Below are 24,092 nucleotides of genomic sequence, written 5' to 3' on the forward strand. Positions count from 1 at the left end.
TTATGGTAAAGATGAATGAACTTTTGGAAACACATTGTGATGAAGGATTCCAAAATCATTTTCTCTTTCTCTCGCAACTTTTAGAAACCAGTTAGTTTGCCAAGTCCTATGTATAAAACACCAAAGTTAAAGTGCTATGATTAACATTTTTATTATAGCTGGTGGGTATGATTGAAAGATAACACCATATATATTAAATATTCAATAATTCTACAACAAGACTGTGAAATATTCGCACAATTTTGCCACAGGACCTGTTGACTTCATTCACTTTCATTTCCTCGAATACATTCTGAAAACCTTTCCTCCATTCGCTTTTCCCGTAAATTCTCCTCCATGAAATTTTATGCTAATCCAACATGAAATTCATGTGAATCCATTTCATATTGACTGGTTCTAAAAGTTTTATAGGAATTACCAAGGGAGTAATGTTTATCCTTGAATGTTAGTTCCCAGTGGTGTCAAGGTGTAAGGTAAGGTGTACCAGGACTGTGATTGGCTGAAATGAACCATGTGACCTACCTGCTACAGAAAAGGTAAGCACGACCAGGAGACAGAAACATTGTCCTATTCTCATGTTACTCGTGCTCCACTGGTTCATGTTTGTTCATGAAGAGCCCGGACCCCCGCGGCCAGGGCTTCCCACATTGAACCCGCGCCTCACGATTCTACTGGCAGTCTGAAACATTCAAAATACAGCAAAACATTAGTCCAATGTCACATGATTCTTAATAATGTTAACCAATCAAAACACAGCAAATGGTTAATCCCATGTCACATGATTCCTTTAAATAGATAATATTAACTAATAAATACAGCAAAACATTAGTCCAATGTCACATGATTCTTAATAATCTTAACCAATCAAAATACAGCAAATGGTTACTTGAATTTTCATCTTGAATAGACAGGAAATGATTAACGAAGCTAAAAATCTTATTATACAGGATTTGGTTGAGACAGTTATAGAATTTCATTGTTCAGTATATCAGTTTAAACACATCTAAGGGAAATAACTCTTTGATTATTATTAACATTCAACAGGTTAACTGTACACGATTGTGAATTGCCAGAACCTGTAGTATGCTTTATATTATATTTACTTTATATTAGAATATAGGTTTTCTCTTTCGTTCAGTCCAGTAATATGCAAAACATTCGACATTAAATGAATTTATACACAAGGTGTTCGTTTGTTAAACAGCTTAATGTTGAAACAATTTGTATATAATTATAAAGATCGTTATATCTTATTGTTTTGTTTTTCGCTATTTTGAATGACAGAATAAAAGTTGTGAAAATCGAACACTTTGAAAATGTTTTGATTGTAAAAAAATGTTCCTTTTGATATGATTTATTTTTAAACTAGGAAAATTTGGACCATATAGCCAACCTTTGTGGTAGAATTTCCAAATAAAATCTATCAGATGTAGAATTTACATTGATATAAGAAATTGTAATTTCCTTATAAACATTCCTGAGATGATGTTTTATAAACCATATCAAGCTAACCAGACTTTAAGAGTAACTTGAGGTCTAGAGAAGAGATTACGTGGTGCAGATTTTGTCAGGCGAGCTATTAAACAACACCCCAATAGTAACTGGATGTGCAATGATATTAGGAAACTATATAAAACTGGCTAAACTATCCATTAAGCTAGAGAACACTAGTGCAACAGAAACAGCTCTCCGGCAAAATATGTTCCCCCAGAGGTCGTAAAAAGCTCGTTTGGACCAACTTTTACAACCAAGATGACCCAGTTTTAGCCCTAGGGCCCTGAGGTTCTGCTCCCATAGAAACAGTGAGGTTGTGCATCAGAGAAATTTTTAGATCCATCTAGGATTTCTTTTGTTTGGTTTGCAACAAAACTCTATTACATATTTTCCATAATATATTCTGGTTCATACAAATGTTTAGTGGTAAAGGAGAAAGTTATGGAACTTCTGCCTAAGGTACAATATATTATTGTTATGACCATGCATATCTACTTCCAGTGAGCTATTGTACACCTTTCAACCACACTACAAAATAGTTTCTCTTATACAATGAGACCTGGCTCTCATAAAAAAACTCTATCTAAAGTCAAAGTGTTAAATAAATTCTGATGTGTAAAGAAGAAAGTTTAAATATTTGAATATTTTTATTCCGTATCAATGAGAAGCTTTAACTGTTATTTTAGCCACAGAGCTGTGCTGCAAACGCTGTGAAGTTGTAACAGATTTTAGGTTTTTATGACCTCTTACACTAACTTAGCATTTTTGGAAAAATATACAGATCTGGCAGGCCGATGTTCAAGCATATGTAGCTTACTTGTATAACGGTTTGTTTGTGTTTCTTCAATATTTCTTTCATCATGTGAGCTTCAGGAACAAAAGATATTTGCCAGGTGGTTACATAGGATATGGAATTTCAAAACAATCCCAATGGGTGGTAATTTTTTTAATCAAAACTTAAAAAGAAGGGCATTTGAAAAGTTGATTGATCTTAAACTGAACTGATTGACAAGGCATGGTCCTGGTTTCTCTCCATATGGAAAAAATGAACATCTAAATCACAAGCTAATTATTAAATATGTTCATAAGATAAATAAACGTCAGAATATTGAGTTTCTGTAAAATCAGTGGAAGATAAAAACAAGATTTTTATCTAGTTTTCAAACAGATTCAAACTCATACATGTGTATAGTTTTCATCAGTAAACATCCCCAAGCTACACAGGCTTCAAGCATTTTGAAGACCTAGATGAACACCTCGGTCTGTTTACCTTGCGAGTTTGGTGAGTACAAACTCTCCTGCTATACCAGATGGCACAATAGATAGATCTATTCCATATGGCCTCCGAAGAAATAAATTGGTCAAAAACTTTCAAACAGTTCTAAAAATAGCATTAACATGATACACACCCTGTATTCATGTTTGGACAGAATATCTTATCTTTTGTGGAAAATTGATCAGATATTTCAATTGAAGTTTTACCAATTTATATTTATCAAATATATATATATATTTTAAAGTTGACTTTTAATACATATGCAATCTTCAGATCAAACCTTACAGCTGACCAAGAGCACAACCCATCATCACACACTGTGCCCAGTAAATACCTCTGATTGACCTTAGACCTGTTAACATTACTGATTCCATCATCAAAGGGAGGTAATCAGAAAACTAAAGGGAGATAACCCATATAATAGGAAACTGATTTGAGAAGATTAAAGCAAAATAGCACCGAAGTTTTGACCCATGGCCAAGTGAAATACAACAAGCACTTAACATCAATTAACAGATTACAAATCAAATGATAGCATCACTTATTTACTCATTACAGAAATAATCAGGGAAGAATTCTGGCACTAATCTGAAGTGGCCATAATGATACCAAAACTTGACCCTCCCTTTTGTCTATTACAGCCAACATGCTGACCACAGTAAGTGATAATTGCAGGTCAGTGAGATCTGCCTGTCATCAATATGTCAATAGATCTGGATAAATCAACCAAGCCCATTGACAGATACTGACAGCTATCACATATTAAATACATCACACAGCAATGGAGATACATTTCTAATATCAGAAACAGGATTGAATCAAAGGAAAATTGTTTTAAGAAAATGATCATTCTTTAAACATTGTTCCATAATTTACGCAATGAAATTTGGTAGTTAATGCTGTCTCGTTTCTTTTCTCATGCCAATTTCATTTTTCACATTTGCAATCTTTATTCAACTTTTTCATAACAAGGTCAATATTATCCCTGTATGGGGGTTAAATAATTTAATATCAACCTCAAAACAAAATATTATTTCAACTTATCAATAGATATTGTTGTTAATTGTATAGAAATATTGTATGGTTGACATAACATCTGTGTCATCCTCATACATTTATCATTGGTCAAGAAACCAGTGGTCAAGCAGTAAGATGTATGGATGTTCTGTGTAAGCTCGTAGATCAAGTTATGGTTTGCATATTTGTCTGTTTTGTCCCACACAGAGTGTATATATATATATATATTTAGCACAAGTGAATGACCATATCATTAACCCTAGGTGTTGACAATTAAAATGATTTACGGACTCACAGTCCATTCAGCAAATCAGCATAATGTTAGAAATATGGAAATTTGTGCAATCAACTGACCAATGGTCAAATCATAATGGTAGAAATGTGGAAATTTGCCTGACAAACTGACCAATGGTCAAACATCATAATGTTAGAAATATGGAAATCTACACATTAAACTGATCAATGGTCAAATTATAATGGTAGAAATGTGGATATACAAGTCCCAACAAACACGATCTGACAACAACACGCTGACCACTTTATCAGTAGAATGACCGTCCAAGTACAATACACAGTGTCACTGTAGTGTCCATCTTATATAAGTGATGATGTAAACCTCCAGTATAGTAACTCATAATGTAGCATGGCAAAATGATTCTAAAGCTGATGAAATCAAGACCTGCCGTCTTCATCTGTCTAATTTACATACCCAATCACTGATTATTTCCCCTTATTGATTATCTCCCTTATAATTATCTCCCCTGATTGATTATATCCCTTATTGATTATCTCCCCTTATTGATTATCTCCCCTGATTGATTATCTCCCCTTATTGATTATCTCCCCTTATCCTCTACCTATCCTTACCGTTAATTAACTCTCCTCTCTTCAAACAGAAAGCTTCCAAAACTGATCACTGGTCAAAGCATGAGAACATATTTTCTTGAATCAAACTCTAGGATGAGATTGGAACTTAAAATAGCTTCAGTGTTTGAGAAGCCAATGTCAGACCCTAGGGGGCCACTCAAATCTCAAGGGTCACTTAACACTCCCAGGGGGAGGCTGATAAAGGGTCACAAGCTTGACCAGAGTATCCTTGGTATACTGATAGGGCTGTGACATGACCCCTGATAGCAGGAGAGTTGAGATAACTCCCAGGGTTCCATTATACTGGGGTTATCTCAGGGCCAAGCCTTCATATATGTAAGGGACAAAAATTTCTCAGCAGGAGGTAAGGGACAGGTGAAGGATTGAAAATCAGGGTTAAAAAAACATACTGTATTCATCCTGTAGAAAGGGAGACAACACATCAAATTTACTCAAAGATGGAGGTGTCTTTATTGCGTTTCTCTCAACTGTTACATTTGCTGCCCATTTAAAATATCCATGGAAGGATGCATATAGTCTTGTGTGTGTCTTTGAGGTCAAAAGACTTAATTTGTTGATAGAGGAAGGAATGTAGTTATTGGGACTGAACTCGGCTAAATGCTGGGGGCCAGGTGGTTCAAATGGTTAGTGTTCATCTAGAATTCAGATCGAGATCCTTGGTTTGGTCTGCTCATAGCATTTCCCCTCTTCTGTTACACATATTGAGATTTTAGGTTCAAGTGGAAAATGCTGGGGGATTAATTAAAGAATTAGGATTAGGCAGATGTTTTTTTTCCGAGAGAGGGAAAATCATCTTCTAATCAGAAGCTGCTAAAGTGACAAAATACAGGGCTGGAAGATAGCAATTCTGTGGGTAGGGAAACAAAAATAGCCACGGCCCACTGCCAAAACCGGCCCACTGCCAAAACCGTTCTCACACCTGGCACAGACACAAAGAAACCCCAGCCACAATCCTATCTTCAAATTGTCATCCACTCGCCAAAAAGCCACGATTAAAACCACACTGTACACAATTTTAATTCTCACAATCTCAAAACAAGTGACCCCTAGTGGTATCTAGCAGTACTACTTCCTGTGACCTTCTGACCCCTATATCCCATAATAGTTGATGTCTCTGTGTATATACTGTCTCTGTGATCAGAGATTATCATACAAATGCTACATACCTTACACAGATACGTGTAGAAATGGCGTCCGCGTAATCTTTCTTACACTTTCTAAACAAATCAGATATCTGGAGGAGACCATATCTGTATCTGATGTTCATCTCAAAGAGTATTATGCAAATTTATCACCTTGTTATGTAACACCAGCCACAGTTATCGTTCCTCATCTCCTCACCAATGTGTATATGTTAAATTAGGACTGCACTCTGTTACATTGACACCATTTCATATAAAATGTTGCCTTTCAATTTGATTTTTAATAACTAAAATGGGTGCTGTACTTTGAAAAATCTGCTTACAGCAAACATGCCCTATCACATATTGAAGACGCTTTATTTCCTAAAGAGCTTACTATCAGTCAGATTATTAACATGAGATATTGTGTTGAGAAAAGTCTCCTCTGTGTATATTTGAGAACAAATATGTGTTTCTTATAATACAATTATTATTTTTTTAAACATTACAGATTTCCAGATTTCCACAACAATCATCAAACACTCGTACAAAGACTGGGCTACAATTTATAAACACGCTACATAATTTTACACTTTTCCAACAAATTCAGAACTCCGATATGGCAGATACATATCAAAGCTTGCTAAAAATAGCTGCTCCTTTGCATGGTGCATGAGAGTTCTGTGAAAATTACTGAAAAAAACATACAAGAAATTTTGTAATAATTTCCCGACCTTGACTTGGAGCATATCATACATCTGATATACAATTCAGTACTAAGTATGTAATGATCCTTAATCTTTCAAATTCCTCAACCTAGACAAAAATGAAGCTGAAATTGTCCAATAATACCTGAAGACCAACAAAACATAATCTTTTATCATCCCCATGTTCCATTAATGGACTTTACTGCATAGTAATTTAGATCACTCCTATTCAGTTACATAGGGGTGAGAGCTTGTTTTGAGGTTACACTGCTGTGAAAATCTTTAATCAAGAGGTAAATTTTTGCAGTAATGAAATACACAGTAGGAATTCTGACGGAATTAGAAGCAAATATGAAAGTAATAACAATATAAAATTTGATATTTACTATGAAAGTAATTATTTTAAATTACTTTTTATTCCCAAAAATACTGTGAATTACAAAAACAATTGATATTTGGATATATTCTTTAATAATCCAACATATTTCTAGATAATATGACAAAATTAATCCACTAAATCAGAACAACCTGTCAAACCTATCACACAAATATCTAGTTAATTGTTTTATTAAATAAACTTGTAATCTGTAACATTTTTCAGAAAATTGAAAGGAATCTTTAATTAATTTACCCGATTATTTTTTCCCGTATCAGAATATGATCTGTGAATTTTATCTAGTAAAATTGTTTGTAGATAAGGGTCCTCCTGAGTTATACAATAGTTTGTTGTTTGGCTTAACGGGGCACGTCAATATTTATCTAATCCTTACGCTTAAGGGTGTATATCACCACCCAGATCACGATTACCTCCCGATGTTAAAGATCTCAAGTGTTTCTAGTTGGATACTTCCTCAGTGTTGAATAAACAATGATAAAATCAATATTTGAGATAATGATATAAACCTGTGGGGACCAGAACAGTAGTGACTGGATTAGGTCTATACGGTACACCTTAAGTGTCTATTTTATTAAGTATCTACATATAATATTTTTATAGATACACATTGTGTAAATCTATCAACTTTTCACGCTTTCCAACAAATGTTACAGTGATAATGAGATATCGGTGATCATCTATCTTAATTACCACAAACTCGATTATAATGGATCACGGCAGGATTTTTTGGCAATTTCTCAACATTACAAAATTTTAATGAATAGTTGTAAAAATTCTAATGACTAAATATCTCCAGGCTAGGATTCAGTGCTTTATTTAAATGCAAGAAAAAATATAACCATAGGTAAGCATCTAATATACCAGGAGCAAGTGATTCTGTTTCTCACACATTTAATATAAAGTATGTGATTCTGTTTCTCATACATCTAGTGTGATTCTGTTTCTCATACATCTAATGTAGAGAATGTGATTCTGTTTCTCACATGGCTAATGTAGAGTATTTGATTCTGTTTCTCACACATCTAATGTAGAGTAAGTAATCCTTGTTTCTTGCACCCTTAAAATGCCAAACTATGTACCTGGGAAACCAAGGATGTTTGTTTACAAAACAGATACAGCTGAGAGTTGATTAAACATGAACAGCCTAAAATCCTAGAGGAATAAAGAAAGCTATAGCTTTCGTAGGAATATTAATGAAGTCATCAGCAACAAAAATCAATTAGTTAATTATTCCGATGCTAATTGGCAAGAAATCTTGATTATCCAGGCATAAAATAGACATTTCTACACTGAAAACTCCTTGATGTTTGAAGTCAGCAATCCCTAAAATTTCCGTAAAATTTCCACTACATGGACTCAAAACAATACAGGAAAAAACAGCCTCAGTACCCCTGTAACGATTCATCACACGTCCACCTACGGTTCTCAAACAACATCAGACACACGCCGCATTATTTGTTGTGCAGTATTTCTATTGTGCTTTTAATTCCTGCTAATAATTTTCATTAAAACCTCCCTCGTAATACTACTATAAAACTATATACACAGACATTCTACAAATATCTCCAAGAAAGCATTCTTCTTAGGACTATATGATGGTCTTGCACTGAATGAATAGCGCTTGTATACAAATATTTTGCCAGAAAAGAAATGGGTTGGTTGTGATATGCTGTGATGTAAGATCAAGCTCTGTAACATCCTCACTCTCACTCTTACTTCTCATATATTGTTGGCTTTATAAAAACAAAGATTCCATTTATACTGCCGTCATGTTTTCATAACTATGACAGATCTATTTTTCCTTTTGACTGGAATTAGACAAAAGCCCTGAGTATATAATCGAGTAAAATTTGTCTAAAACCACCAGGATCATGCAGATGCTTTAATTTGAAGCGTATTACAGTTTTTAAATATATCTGAACTTCAAACATCACTAAACTGTATACTCTGTTATAAAAATTCAATTTTAGCAACCATGAACCTCGAGAAAAAATTTGGTCAGATTGCACAAAGCAGATTCTGGGAAAACGTTTGGTCAGAATCCCAAGAGCACATATAAAGCAGGTTTACTTGGATTGGATTGCGATTGGATTGCGCCGGACTCCAATCATCTACAGACAGTCAGTAGTGATTACAGTAATTAATTTCCATTTACAGTCGTTACTGAGAGGAACTCGTTACTGAGAGGAACGTAAACTCCTCGCTAGACCTCCTAATCTCTTTGGTTAGTCGCAATTCATTGTCTCTCTTCTAAACGCAGTAAACGACCAATTTAACAAAACAAGCAGTCAATTCAACACGACAACCTCAACATGGTTTTTGTGTCAACGACATGTAAAATGAGGTCTAACAACCAGACTTATACATCCTATGGTTGCATGTTACTTTCTAATTAACATGTAGTCGGGGCGTTGTGTAAATGTAATTGACACGCACGGATTAGCCGAGACAAAACCCACAAACCTGCAACCAAATCACGAACGTAACCACGACACAAACAATGCGTACTGACTCTAGACTAATGAAACCTACCTTTATTTCACAAAGAGTTCTACTTTTTTTTTTGCATTTTAAAATTGGGTTGTTGGTTTTTTTTTTAAACCAAGCAGTGATTGGATTTCAGGTGACTGAATTGTAAGTGTCAAACTTCATTCACTGGAAATGCTTAGGTTGGGTTTTTGTTGTTTTCCCCTATTGATCAGAACCATGGCTGCTAATAAGCCCACCTGACTAATACAATAATTTTGTTTTGTTTGGGTTATTTTTAACTACAATATGATTTGTACAATTAAAAATACTAAAATTCTGGGACAAAATGAACCAAAAACAAAAGTAAAATCGTACAAAGTAAATGATATTGCCATTTCGGGGGAACCCAATGTCACTGAAAACTTTTAAAAAATTTTTGTAATGGATTCAGGCAACTACGTTTTGTATTATTTTCAACAGGAAGCGAGTTTATATAGACCTATCTCAGGGCTCAAGAAATGAAAGAACCATAATTTTGTGTCTTAATTTTCTACTAAATTATTCTCGCATAGCAGACCTCAGCTGATTTAACTTGTAAACAATAGAACTTCTCATTCAATTTTTATTATCTTTTCCAAAAAAAAAAAATAAATAAATAAAAATGTCAGTTAGTTTCATTCATTAGGAAATTACAATTGAGGGAATTGAAATAATTGGCGACTATCTTGTCAATATCACGACCAAAACACAGATATCTCAGCTTGTAGGAAGTTATGTTTATCAACAATATATAAAAAGAAAGCCAGGGGTAGAAAAAAAGACAACATTCTTGACCTGAAGCCAATGCCCTGTAAACGGGATCTCCCCTTTCATCTAATTGAGGGATGTAAAAGGCAAGGAATCAAAGAATACAAGCTCTAATTATCCACTATGTCGGAGAAAAAGTAAAACCGCAACTAAATAAATCGGCCCGCTAAATTAATATCCTTCTGCTTATAACGGATACATTAGACGTTACCCTTGACAACCCGACCTACTTTTCAGGGCGTATGGGCTACTGTACTTCTTGTGTTCAAACAGGTCCCTGATCTGGATGGGAAAGCCCCTTATCCTGAACAACCCATAAGTGTAATAGACTTACCACTATCTATAACATACCTGATCCTTATAGACCTCCTCTTGTATGACAGATTTTGGTATGTCAGTCACCTTAAACACACGGATCTCTGTAGACCTCTGTATGACAGATTTTTGTATGTCAGTCACCTTAAACACACGGATCTATATAGACCTCTGTATCACAGGTTTCTATATTTCTAATTTTTGTATGACAGCTAGATTTTTGTATGGCTAATTTTAGGATGTTAGATTTTTTATGTCTGATTTTGGTTTTGATAGATATTTTTGTATGTCAGTCACTTATAACACATGAATCTGTATAGAGGTATGTATGTCAGATTTTTGTATGACAGTCATCTAGATTTGTCAGTCAACGGTGCACTGACATTGAAAACTTTTCCTGACCAATTGATAAAAATTTCAATGTCTATCAATTTCCTGTTAGTTAATTAATTAAGAATATTGACACCCCCCCCCCCCCCCCCCCCCCCCCCCCCCCCCCCCCCCCCCAGTATAACTAAGTATTTCTATAAAACAAGTACTCCTGTTCAGGTTTCCTAACAGAGAGATGATCTACAGAGCTAGGAATCCAATGTGCTGTTAACAAGTATTCTTATAACAAAAGTTGTCTTTATACCAAGTTATTAAAATATTCAAATGTGATGGTATATAGAATATCTCTGATACAAAAACATCTGAGAATTTGAGAAACCTGGTTTTTGCTCCACAAAGTTAATGAGACTGATAAGTATATGTATATATAGATGTTTGCTGTAACTGTAACACAAACAGTCCCCCTACCTGCCCCCTCCCAGTTAACCCTAACTTTTAAACACAGACACCTTCCCCCTCCCTCATACTCCCCCTGCCTTGAGAGTGGCTGGGGTCAGAGCAGACAACATCCAGGCAACTGACACCAGTATAGGTCAATACCTATCTATCTGGGGCTACAACGCTGGGGTAATGGGGGAGGGGGCATACAGGGGGAAGGGGGCATACAGGGGGAGGGGGGCATAGAGGGGGTAGGGGGGCATACAGGGGGGAGGGGCATACAGGGGGTAGGGAGGCATACAGGGGGTAGGGAGGCATACAGGGGGGAGGGGGGGGGGGAAACAGGGGGAGGGGGCATACAGGGGGCAGGGGGGCATAGAGGGGGAGGGGGGCATACAAGGGGGAGGGGAGGCATACAGGGGGAGGGGAGGCATACAGGGGGAGGGGGGCATAGAGGGGGGAGGGGGGCATAGAGGGGGTAGGGGAAAGGGATGTATGTTACTGTTAGGGGAGAATGAGTAGGATATGAGAGGGGGCATGATGGGCATGGGGGTGGGGGTTGGGGGTGGGGGCGGGGCAAGAATATTGGTTAAATGATGGGATAGAGTATAGTGGGTAGTGTATGGTATATGATGGGAAAGGGTATAGTGGGTAGTGTATGGTATATGATGGGACAGAGTATAGATGGTGGGTAGTGTATGGTATATGATGGGAAAGGGTCAGACAAGTGGATCTGGGCATTCCTGGGGCATGTTTGATGAAGAAAATAGAAAAAAAAATGTTTACAACTTCTTACAACATATGATATATCAAATATCATATAAAATACAACCATCATACGATTATCTTATTTTGATGTCTTGTAATGTATTTATTTTTCATTGTGAATCCAATGTGCCTATGCTCGGATCATACATTTTTTTTCAGACTTGAGTTGAACATATGCAATATTTAAGAATTTCAACAGTATACATCACTATATTCTTTGGAAGCGAAACTGAGTATTAAAAATATGGAATTTTAGATAAAACCTCTCGTTGAATTTAACTATTTTATACAGTTGTTTTGTTTCCCTTGTGAAGTGATCTAACATTATATGAGATTTAAATACTCAAAGTCAATTTACTGGAAATATCAAATCTTGTGATATTTGTTTGCATAAAACTAACTCCGAATTCAAACCATAAAAATTGTAAGTTATTAAAACAGATTGACAGCATTGATGTGAATCTCATAAGGCTGTATATTGTGTGACATGTCATTCATGATGTCATGAATGCTATTGAAAAGGCATTTATTATTATTGTTTAAAATATGAAGAATACAATTTTATACATTTCTTTTAACATATAACATAATATTGAACTTTCTTTTAACATATAGCATATTATTGAGCTAACTAAAATTCTAATGAAAATACTAATTTCAAAATATTTCTCAATTGTTTTCAGTGACAGATATAAGACAACCTGACAATATAATATGACATCGTTATATTACATGTTATATATTACATAGTTATATATTACATGTTATATATTACATAGTTATATATTGCCACATAGTTATATTACATTGCTATATATTACATTGTTGTATTGCCACATTGTTATATATTACATAGTTATATATTACATTGTTATATTGCCACATCGTTATATATTACATGTTATATATTGCCACATAGTTATATACTGCCACATAGTTATATTACATTGCTATATATTACATTGTTGTATTATTTTTTTCATTATTACAATTACAATGTTGTTTGAAAAATTATTATTCAGCCTTTAAAATTCCCTGTATATTAATATTGCTTTTGTATGTTTTGGTGTCACACATTTTCATAATAATCTACTGTTTATGTTGGATAGAAAAAGAGCTGAAGTGAATTCACTTAATTGAAACAAAACATTTTTAAGACAAGTTATGGATTAAAATATTTTTTTTTTATCTTCAGAAATATAATGATATCTATGAGCTCATATAACCTTTCTATGTATTTTATGAAGAAATACTGAAGTTTATAATTTATTTCTCTCAAACGCCACTGATTGACCTAGTTTTTATCTGCCGAAAAAAATAAACATTCCCATTGAAACATCAAAAACACTTGAAAAACACCATTTAATCAAGTCTGTCAATGGAAACAAAGTAATCTTTTACTGAGAAACAATAAATTGTAAATGAATTCATCAAAATAGAAAATCAATTTGATGTGAACAGAACATCAATATCATTGGGGAAAATTACAACATTTACCAAGGAATTTAATTAACCTTTTTAATTATAAAACCTTACTTGTCACCTAATATTAACTAAGAAAATCTCAAAGGTAAATGGAAAGGCTTGAAAATCATTAAAATTAATGAGGAAAACTTTTTCATCATTTCAAAATAACTATATAAAGAACGGATTTAAATCTTTAACTACAAACTGCAATTAATAAAACAATTTCCTGAAAGTAATTGGAAAATCATCTAGAAAATGGATATTTAACTAGATTATTTTTCTAAACTATGGAATAATTAACTGTAGTTTTTCTAAACAAAGGATTTTTAACTGAAAATTTTCTAAACAAATAAAATTTCAAGTGGAAAACCTGTGGTAATCATCGCACAAAATATTAATTGGAAAACTTTGTATAAAATAGATAAATTTGAAATAATGGAGTGATTGTATAGATAAGTAATGTTGTATACACAGAGAATTATCATCAATGTTACAGACTAAGAGAATATCGTCGGACCGGAGACTACCTCGGAGACTGTGTTATAGTAATGATATAGCTTACACTGGCTGTGAAGTGTGAAGACAGCGAACCACATGACAGCTTGGAAGCACACTCCGCTAGTAAGATCCCACAGTTTGGACATCCGAGTAAATACTGAGACATTCATAGTGTGTTTTCAGGCAATTCCGACATGACCCGGTTATATTATATGGTGCCATTGTTACGTAAAATTACACACATGTACCGGAAACATGATATATTTACATGTATACACTGGTATATAGACTCCAAAGTTTCTCAACTTTTGTCGATAGGAAACTTTTAGAAACTTATTTATATATAGTTAAGCACTTTTCCATAGCCTTTCTACATGTTTACCGGGTAATCACGGAGAACATACAATGTTTCACAAGTTAAAGCTCCGAAGGAAACGCTTAGTATCCATCACACCAAATGTTGGGGTACATTGTTTAGAAATCTGGACTCGTATAAAAACTTTTGTTGAGGTGTGGAAGTTTACACATTGGAGTTGCTACAGTAAATTCCCACTAGTTTGATATGATCCAATCCTGACTGAATCCGCCATGTTGGATAAGATAGCACTTCCTCACATTCCCACACCAAGCACAGAAATCAACAACATACAAGTCACCAACAAACAAGAACAAGCTCTGTATGCAAACATGGCTGCACATTGAATGAACTAAACACATGCGCAGTCCTAGCCGGAACCGAGAGGAGAGAACGGCCACTCACTAGGTTTCTGATGCTGAAGTCTCTAACTACAGAGCATTCCCATGATACATTGTGGGTATCACTGTCTTGGCCTGGCTCTGTTCAGCATCAGAAGACGAGACTCAGCTCCTTGGCTGTGATGACTAGGCCCGCCCATTCCACAAGACTGACAGGCTGGAGGTGGTTTGGAACTATCTGGCCAGATTGGATTTAGTGCTCTTGGTATATACACTATATAGATAGAAGAACACTGATACCTTGTCACATTTTACTGTGATTTTTTGATGTGGCAACAGAACCGTTTGACATTAATTTAACAGAAATTGTTTTGGACAAAAACAAAATACTATCTTAAGTTTAAATTTAATAATGATAGATGGTAATGACTTTTTTGTCACACAATATGTAGATCAGAATTGCTATAGTGTTTCACATATAAATATTGACATCAAATTAAGGTAAAGACATTTGTCATAATGAAACTCCGAAAATGGGGATATTACAACATTTAATCTTTGAAAATATGATTTCATTGAACATGGTAAAATAGATACATAAGTTTCCTGTTTATACAGGTTCCGTTTACCTAAGGTAAAAAGGTCTGATTTGAGTTTATATACACGTATCCAGATTAAACAGGTTCTGAGTTAACATGGGGTGCTAGTTCCAGTTTATACAGGTGTCCAGAATATACAGGTTCACTTCAGTGCGCTGAAGGTCCTCATACAGATATCCAGATTACACAGTTTCAGTTTACGGTGGGTTGAAGGTGATTTTTTATACAAATACAGTTAACACAGGTTTATTTTACGAGCATGTTGAAAGTATTATTTATACAAGTATCCAGAATACACAGGTTCAGTTCAGTGGGTTGAAGGTTCATTTTATACAGATATCCGGATTACACAGGTTCAGTTCAGTGGGTTGAAGGTCCATTTTATAAAGATATCCGGATTATACACAGGTTCAGGTTAGAGATTTCAGATAACACAGGTTTCCAGAGTTTTTAATTACAGGCCTGAAAGTCTAACTTTATTGTATTATTCTTCTAGATCATACACAATTTGGCTGAGACAGGTTTGTATTAAATTTTTTATCCTTAAGAAAAACGATATTTGATGACAAACGAGGTTACAGAAATATCATAATGTACATATTATATTACACATGTAAGTATGACAGGAATCTGGTCGCCACGACAGCTACATGTACTTTTACATAAGTGGCCGGTTACATAACGGAATCACGTCTTTTAACACGTAGGCGTTATATCATCTCATTGCATTTCGTATCGTGTAATAATAATTTTGTGTATGAAAGGGAAACATTCCCCCTAAAATATGATGACATTAGGTCTCTCAATCAGGTTATCACATACCGAGGTCTGGTAGAAAGAGGGGAGCATTCTCCCTAAAATATGATGACATTGGGTCGAGCAATGTGGTTCTCTCATACCGAGGGCTGTAGTTTGGTAAGATCGGAGTTTTCTCCCTAAAATATGATGACATTGGGTCGAGCAATGTGGTTCTCTCATACCAAGGTCTGTAGTTTGGTAGAAAGAGGGGAGCTTTCTCCCTAAAATATGATGATATTGGGCGCTATGTGACATACAAGATGATATTGGGCACTATGAGACATACAAGATGATATTGGGCTCTATGAGATATACAAGATGATATTGGGCGCTATGAGACATAAGAGATGATATTGGGCGCTATGAGATATACAAGATGATATTGGGTGCTATGAGATATACAAGATGATATTGGGCGCTATGAGACATACAAGATGATATTGGGCGCTATGAGACATACAAGATGATATTGGGCGCTCAATGAGACTTACGAGATGATATTGGGCTCTATGAGACAGATGACATTCTTCAAATCTTTAGTTTTCAGTGTTACAATGAGGATGGCTATAGGAAACAAAATCAAGTCATTAAACTGTGTTTAAGTTGAAGAGATTAAAAATAGCAGTTCAACTCTGAAAACAAAAAAACATATCTCTATACAAAGGAATCCTTTACAACTCTAACCTCTCAAAGCCCTTGGTGAACCCGATCAAAAGTATTTTTTTAATATCAAGATGGTCACCTGACGAATGTTTGACCCTCTATCTCCTCCCTCCATCTACCCCCTACAGATCCCCTCCAACACAGACTGATGTCCTAGAGGGGGGAGTCACAAATTGGCTACATATATCTAGTTACTATGGCAGAATCCATCCTAAAAGCTAGGCCTGTCAGAACATAAATACCCCCACATGGTGAACTGAAATCTTAAGCAAGACATGAACGTTGGAAAACACACTCCCCGCCTGAAGCCTGATGGGATTATGATATTAAAAAGCATATGGCCTCATGGGGCACAAGTAAGCACAACCGAAACCCAAGAAAGTTACAATTATGCAAATCAAGTATTTGGCATCTGTTTCCATCCGTCAACACCTATGAAATAAAATGAACCATTCCATTCAATCAAATTGGAAAGTTCATTATGGTTTTGTGGGGTGGAAAGGATAATATATTTGGGAAACATGTCCCGGAAATTTGTTCTAATTAGCGAACAGTCTGGTCAGGATTATCTGACACTTTTTATTGTAGAAATTAATTTAATTATGTAAAACAAAACCAGGAGATAAACAGGTGCTTCTTTAGGGAAAGCCGACTTATCTGGACTGCCAATCTGTGCAGTGTGTTGTGCAAAACAACAACGTACTTAATTAAGATGTTTATTAGAAAGCATTCACTATCGAAGTTAAAAAAAAAAAAAAAATATTTCTAACAAAAATTCAACCCAAAAATAATCTTATACTAATATAACTGATGGCTATTGAATTTAATTTACCTAAAAATAAAATATGGGGCTAAAGATATTATCTACAATATTATGTTGAATTTTTTTTTCAAAATATGTCTAGAAATGGAATTGAAAAGATTGATGTCAATAGGCCTTGGAACAAATGAATTTTGATTAGAATGACAGAAATGGAAATTACATACAAATGATAAAAAACAGATATGAGAAATGTCTTAAAGATATTTTTATGCCTGTTGCCGGTAAGTGCTGGACCCCGATTGGCTGAACTACAAGACTAATATTTCCGACAAAAGCGTATATAATCCATCATTTGCCCAACAGAGAACAGCCAATCTTGGGAAAACAACACAATCGCTCTACTTCCCAACAACAGAAACTTTTGGTTTTTATGAGAACAAACAAACAAACGCTGAGTAACTTTGGTGCCTAGGACTGTTAACCTGGGAAGGCCATCATCTCGTAATTCATCCACCTAGATATGTGTACATTTGCCTCTTCTGACACTAGAGAGATTTTTCGGGAGATTTTTCGGCATATTTTGGTCTGGTGAAGAGATTTTCTCTCCCTTACTCCTCTACTCCATCACCTCTATCACCTGTCAGCTAATTTAAAATACATCTATTTTTCACACACAAGCAATACCTCTTATTCTCAATTTTCATTTTTTGAAAATAGCCAATTCCTAAGAAAATACTTTAAAAAAACTTCTTTTGATAGCATTTCAGCGCCAAAACATTTCTGCATTTCGCAAGAAACTAGCATATTTGTATTTGTCATTAAAGCTCATATTTTTGATTTCAGATATTTACAATGACTATAGAATATAGTGAAGTACAAAAACAATAGGAGGAAACTCGGTACAACTGTAATACAATACCTACCGATCTAACCATCATCAATGTACAACAAATATACTCTGTGGCAGATGGACCGATGACTTCACAACTTTGTCCCCTCAAACTTAATTTTTCTAAATCTGAATAAAAATTCCCAGCTGTTGATGTTCTAGGTGACTTTTAAAGATTCAATTTTTTTTATCAGTAAGCAATTTATTAAATTGCAACATGGATAAGACACTGGCGAAGAGTGTGTTTTGCACTTGTGAACACAGAGGAATGGAGCTATCTTACCTAAATGGGGTTTAAAGCACCATAAAATCTAACCTTAGGGCTAACTAGCAGACAGTAAATGGCCGTGATGGCATTTAACACTAGTTCTATACTAATCTTGAACTTAAATAGTGTGCGATTGATATGCCGTTAGGAAGGGAAAAAAGCAAAACTACTTGGAGTGCATTGGGTTTCAAAAACATTACAACATCTTAATGTGCAACTCTGATGCACTAGGATGTAAAAATTCTGTATTGCTTGATATTTCAACATCCGCTAAGCATATGCCTTTTCATTTAAATTAAGTAAAGACTGCATCTTACAGGAGATCAAGCAGTCTAAAGTATACTTTTTCCGTGACTTCTTTCCAAAAGATATCATATAATTGACGAATCAAAAGTTACACATGTTATTCACAAATCAAGCGAATTATAAAAACATATGAAACCAATCATGCAAGATTTTAAAACTGATAAAAAGTTTAAAATGAATAAATCACTGTCTCTTTAATGTTTGAAAGTATTTGAATGTTATAACTATCATTTACAAGAGCTTTTGAGAACATGATTTTAGAAATGAATCCCATACAAAATGTCCTACATATTTGATTTTAAGTGTCCTGAGCCATACTTTACCCATAATCAGATGCAATTGATTTACCCATCAATAATTTTATAATTATTTATGCACAAGAGCATTTTCATCGTCACGCCCTGCTTAGCTTATTTCATGTGAATATGCTCTAAAGATTTTCATATAAATTTTCCAAATTAGAAACTTGATAACAAATAACACAGTTGAGTCTTTATAATATAATTGCTTTCTTTCAAGGTAGTGAGTTAATTTTTACATTTTATTTGTCTTCAATATTTAATGCACATGTATGAATTGACGCCTTCTTACAATATTGCCGGATATCCCACTCAAAATATAGGAATCATTTGTTACAAGTAGAATCTGACAAGAGAAAAACAGGAAACCAAAAAGTTTGCATATTAAAAAGAAATTGTACAGATAAATGAATGAATATTTATCACAGATGCATGAGAAAGTTTGGTCGAAGACACATGTTTGAACAAACTAAATGAATTTGATTTTTCTGAGGAAATGACATAAACTAAAAAATTGTCTGGCTTTATTAACAATTTCAATATATAGGGAGGACTGAAAAAAGCTCATTGTCAAAAAATAAACATTTGTGTTTGTGAAAGTCAAACACATGTTGAAAAAAAATCAATTTATTTCAGCTGTGAAAAATAGAAATTTTGAAATGAATTCTACCTGTGAAAATAAAAATGAAACCACAAATGAATTTCCATGTGGAAAAAATTTACAAAGTTCAATACTTCCAAAGCACAACAAAGGCTTGATATTAAAGAAAAACTTTGAAAATCCTCTAACTGGTGTATTTTTTTTTTATTAAAGAGTTTGAGCAAACACAAGTTTGTAAAAAGCCAAACACTCCATTATTTAGTCCTTTATAGGAGCCCATGCCTTCAATAGAACACTTTATTATGTCCATTTGAAAAAATGCTGGGTAGACTCCGAATGAAAACAGTTTTGTATCAAATATATCCATTATGCTTAGTCTTGAATATGTACAATTTGATCCAGAATACGAAACCTTACAGGACTAAATGTTGAGGTCTGTGAGTAAATATTTGCCACAGCTGTCCCGGAGTCCAACAGTAATTTTAGGGTTAAGGGTATTATGACAATGGATAGAGGAAGCTTTTTAAATTTGATGACTGATTCCAGTAGATTTGGGCGAAGTGTGTAATCTTAGTTTTAAATGCACTTCATGACCAAGTGAGACAAAAAATGGACGCTCTTTCATGGTCGGCGTCTTTTAAAACCCAAACCAAGAATCAATGGAAATCGGAAAAAATTCAAATGCATTTTTTTTTTCAATTTGTCTGAAAAATAATTGAATAAATCATTGTGAAAAGTTTTTTGGTGCAAAATTTTAAAAATCAATCATAGTATCAATGTAAAATAATAAAAAAAATTCTCAGAACAAAAAAACCAACTGCCTTGGAGTTATCTTGTTACTCTGGTAATGAAGTGTTGTGATGGAAATGGACAAATAGTTAAGAAAATGTCAATTTAATATCAAACATTACACTATATTCAATCGCTAAGATTATGCCCAGAAGATCCAGATCTGCTAAGCACACCTGTTGTATATGTCCTGACAAAACCAGAACCTTTAGGATCAAATTCAGCAGGCGGTTCAAAGTGAAACTTAAATGTCACTGGGTTCATTTGTTTTCCTGGTGTTTTTTTTTCGCTTTTAATTTAAAATTTACAATCTGTTTCAATATTGATTAAAGAACATCGTTTCTAAAGAAAATTATTTCATGATGCCATATGGGTTTTCTATCTTATTGTTAAAATATGCTCAAAGATATCATGTATTCTTCAAATTCAATTAATGAAATTATCATGAAATCAGGATTTATTTTTTTCCCCAAACAATGCATCTCAATTAATATATATTAATAACAGAATAAACAGCTCTTGTACATGGAAAACACAACTTATTTCTGAGGACATTGTTATTAAAGATTAATTCATTAACAACTGAAATTCTTCAAAAGGCTAATACATTAATCTGACAAAAAGCCATGACTTGAAAATTTCAGGTGACATAATAAGATATTACCGTTGTTTTGAAGACAGCTTCGCCTGAAAATCAGGATGTGCATCCTTGGAGTGTGAACGCACATGACAACTCTAAACCAATGGATAGCCAATCGTGATTTTGGGACGACATCTGTTTAACCAGATCGTAACAAATCGTACAGAGTTGTCAGGAGTGTGACTTATCACCGAGTTGTCAGGCGTGAATCCATCATTTTAGCACCTTCTTCTGATGTTAAAATCTTCCTCTCGGCTAAATTCATTTTCTCTTGATTTTTATTCCTTGTTACCGTGTATAGCTAACATCCCTATACTGTCCTAACTATGTACAACATCGTACATGTACATTTCTTCCTTAAATACCTTGTAAAATTTTATGAACATTAAATTTTTTTTCCAGATTATTTGAACATCCCAAAAAATAAGGACATACTTGTTTAAGTTTGAATACATTGTTATGTCCGTTTTTACCTGGTCGTCAGCTGTTAAGTTTACAGATGTCGTTAGTTTTGTCAAAGTTACTTGTACACCTGTACAGCTGAAGTCCTAACACCTGAAATGCTCCTAACTTCAGCTGCAGTTGATGATTTTTTCTTCCCATGTTCAAATTTAAACCAATTGTCAACCATACATGTTCTTCTGTGTAACATATTGTGAGAAACAAAAATTTTCAATTTGGATTTTTATTCGTATTTATTAATGCTCCTGTTCTTAACCAATACCAACGCATTACAAATGGTTTATGAGGCATTCTAATCCTATCCAACAAATTGAATATACCCATCATGACCTGTAGCATTACACAGGTAAAACTACAGGTAAACGACAGCCAACACTCTCATAGGTGACAGTAAGTAGCGAGTCGGGCCTGGGGGGAGGCGTTAGGTGTAGGAAAGAAAGCCGTGCCCGTGGAGACATGTAATGTGTGAACTATATATACATGTTTATAAGTACAATAGCACTTAGTGAAATATTCTTTGAGATTCTGGTTTTCTTCAATAATAATATTTGATTTTGTGATTCCAGAATTTAAAATCTTTATACAATAACAAATCTATGTAAAGGTCATTATTAATAAATTATACTTTAACGCCTGCTCCCCTAGGGATCCATCCTAGGGCCTTACTAATTACTAATACGCCATTGAGCTAGGGAAACTTTCTCTCTAAGCTGAGCTGTATATTGCTACTGAATATTAACCATGATTACATGTATATATTTTCGTTCAATAAATCCTAATATTTCATTTTCTTATAAGAATCAGTTTATTCCAAAAAAAATACATTGCATGATATAAATTATTAGTTGAGTGTAAATATTTGTAGTTTTTGTTGTGGGTATAGGACACCAAAAATAAATACAACAAATCTGATTAATGTGGGATATAGCTTTGAAAACTCAGCAGCCGGTGTCATGCATAATATGTACCAGGGTTTGATTTTCTAATCAAATATGAAATGGTATGGGGTGATGTACCTATTTTTAGACGGCCATTAGAGTTTTCTCAGAGTACAGGTACAGGTAAGATCCATAGCGTGCTGCCATCCAAGGCAACAAGCGTGATTAATTTAAGTTGGTACAATTTGTTTCTCAATTATTGTAAAATAAATTAAGATTATGTTTTAGAAGGTTTCTTCTACGAACTAAATAACATGGAAAAAAATTCCCATGAACAGTTCATATTATGTACAGTTAAAGTTCTCAATACTGACAAAGGTAAATATATCAATATTTTGTTATCAAAAGTAGAAAATGAAGACGATTAGTGCTTCTTATGATAATATTATCTTAATCATGTTAAAAGCTTCAGTATAAAAGAGCTCATGAGCTCAAAGAGGTCGGATGAAAAATACTCAAAAGGAAATGAATATTGTTAACATAGTAATGATAACTATGGGAGACAAAGATGTTGGAAAATAATGGTAAATTTATATTGTAACTATATTCAGCATGGAGTTGTTGGAAAATAATGGTAAATTTATATTGTAACTATATACAGCATGGAGTTGTTGGAAAATAATGGTAAATTTATATTGTAACTATATACAGCATGGAGTTGTTGGAAAATAATGGTAAATTTATATTGTAACTATATACAGCATGGAGTTGTTGGAAAATAATGGTAAATTTATATTGTAACTATATACAGCATGGAGTTGTTGGAAAATAATGGTAAATTTATATTGTTAACATAGTAACGATAACTTTGGGAGATAAAGATATTGGAAAATAATGATGAATTTATTTTGTAACTATACAACATGGAAAAATGATTTAGAATGTATGGGTACGTTCCTGCTGTTTCTTTAACTCAAGTATGGGTGTAATAGTTCATTTACGCATTCAAAACACATCTGCCGATATTAATGTTTGTTCAAAAATAACCAACGTTCTACATAAACAATTCCTGGAGGAAGTTGGATTCTCATTCCAGCAGAAGTGGAGATTTGTTTAAACAACAGTACGCTATGAATTGAGGAACAGCAACGAGAGGCTCTAAATCTATAACGAGTTCAACCCCTGACCCTAATCCTCGATACAAACAGTTACGAGACTGTGAACTTCATCACCACCACACTGCAAACTGGCGTATAACATTACAACTCGGAGAGAAAAATCCTCATCCTCCTGATGCTTGACATAAGATAGCGTTACTCAATCTACACTGGTACAGTAGGGAGAGAATATCTTGAAATTAAGCTGATTTGAAACCAGTTCTACATTCTTTACAAACCAGTATGAAAGAGAGGTAGAGGTCATTAATTACGACTTCTGTTACTATAAATA

The 24,092-nt window shown here is 34.2% G+C and overlaps 1 protein-coding gene across 1 annotated transcript in view; it reads right to left on the reverse strand.

Moving 5' to 3' along the window:
* Positions 1–24,092, reverse strand: part of LOC117340481 (cell adhesion molecule-related/down-regulated by oncogenes-like) — a 177,897-nt gene that overhangs the window by 60,672 nt on the left and 93,133 nt on the right. The window contains exon 3 of the mRNA XM_033902240.1: positions 523–679. Coding sequence (XP_033758131.1) covers positions 523–601 — 79 coding nt within the window. The 5' untranslated portion in view covers positions 602–679. The remainder of the gene's footprint in view (positions 1–522; positions 680–24,092) is intronic.

This window comes from Pecten maximus, chromosome 13, assembly GCF_902652985.1.
Source record: "Pecten maximus chromosome 13, xPecMax1.1, whole genome shotgun sequence".
In the NCBI taxonomy this organism is placed as follows: Eukaryota; Metazoa; Mollusca; class Bivalvia; order Pectinida; family Pectinidae; genus Pecten; species Pecten maximus.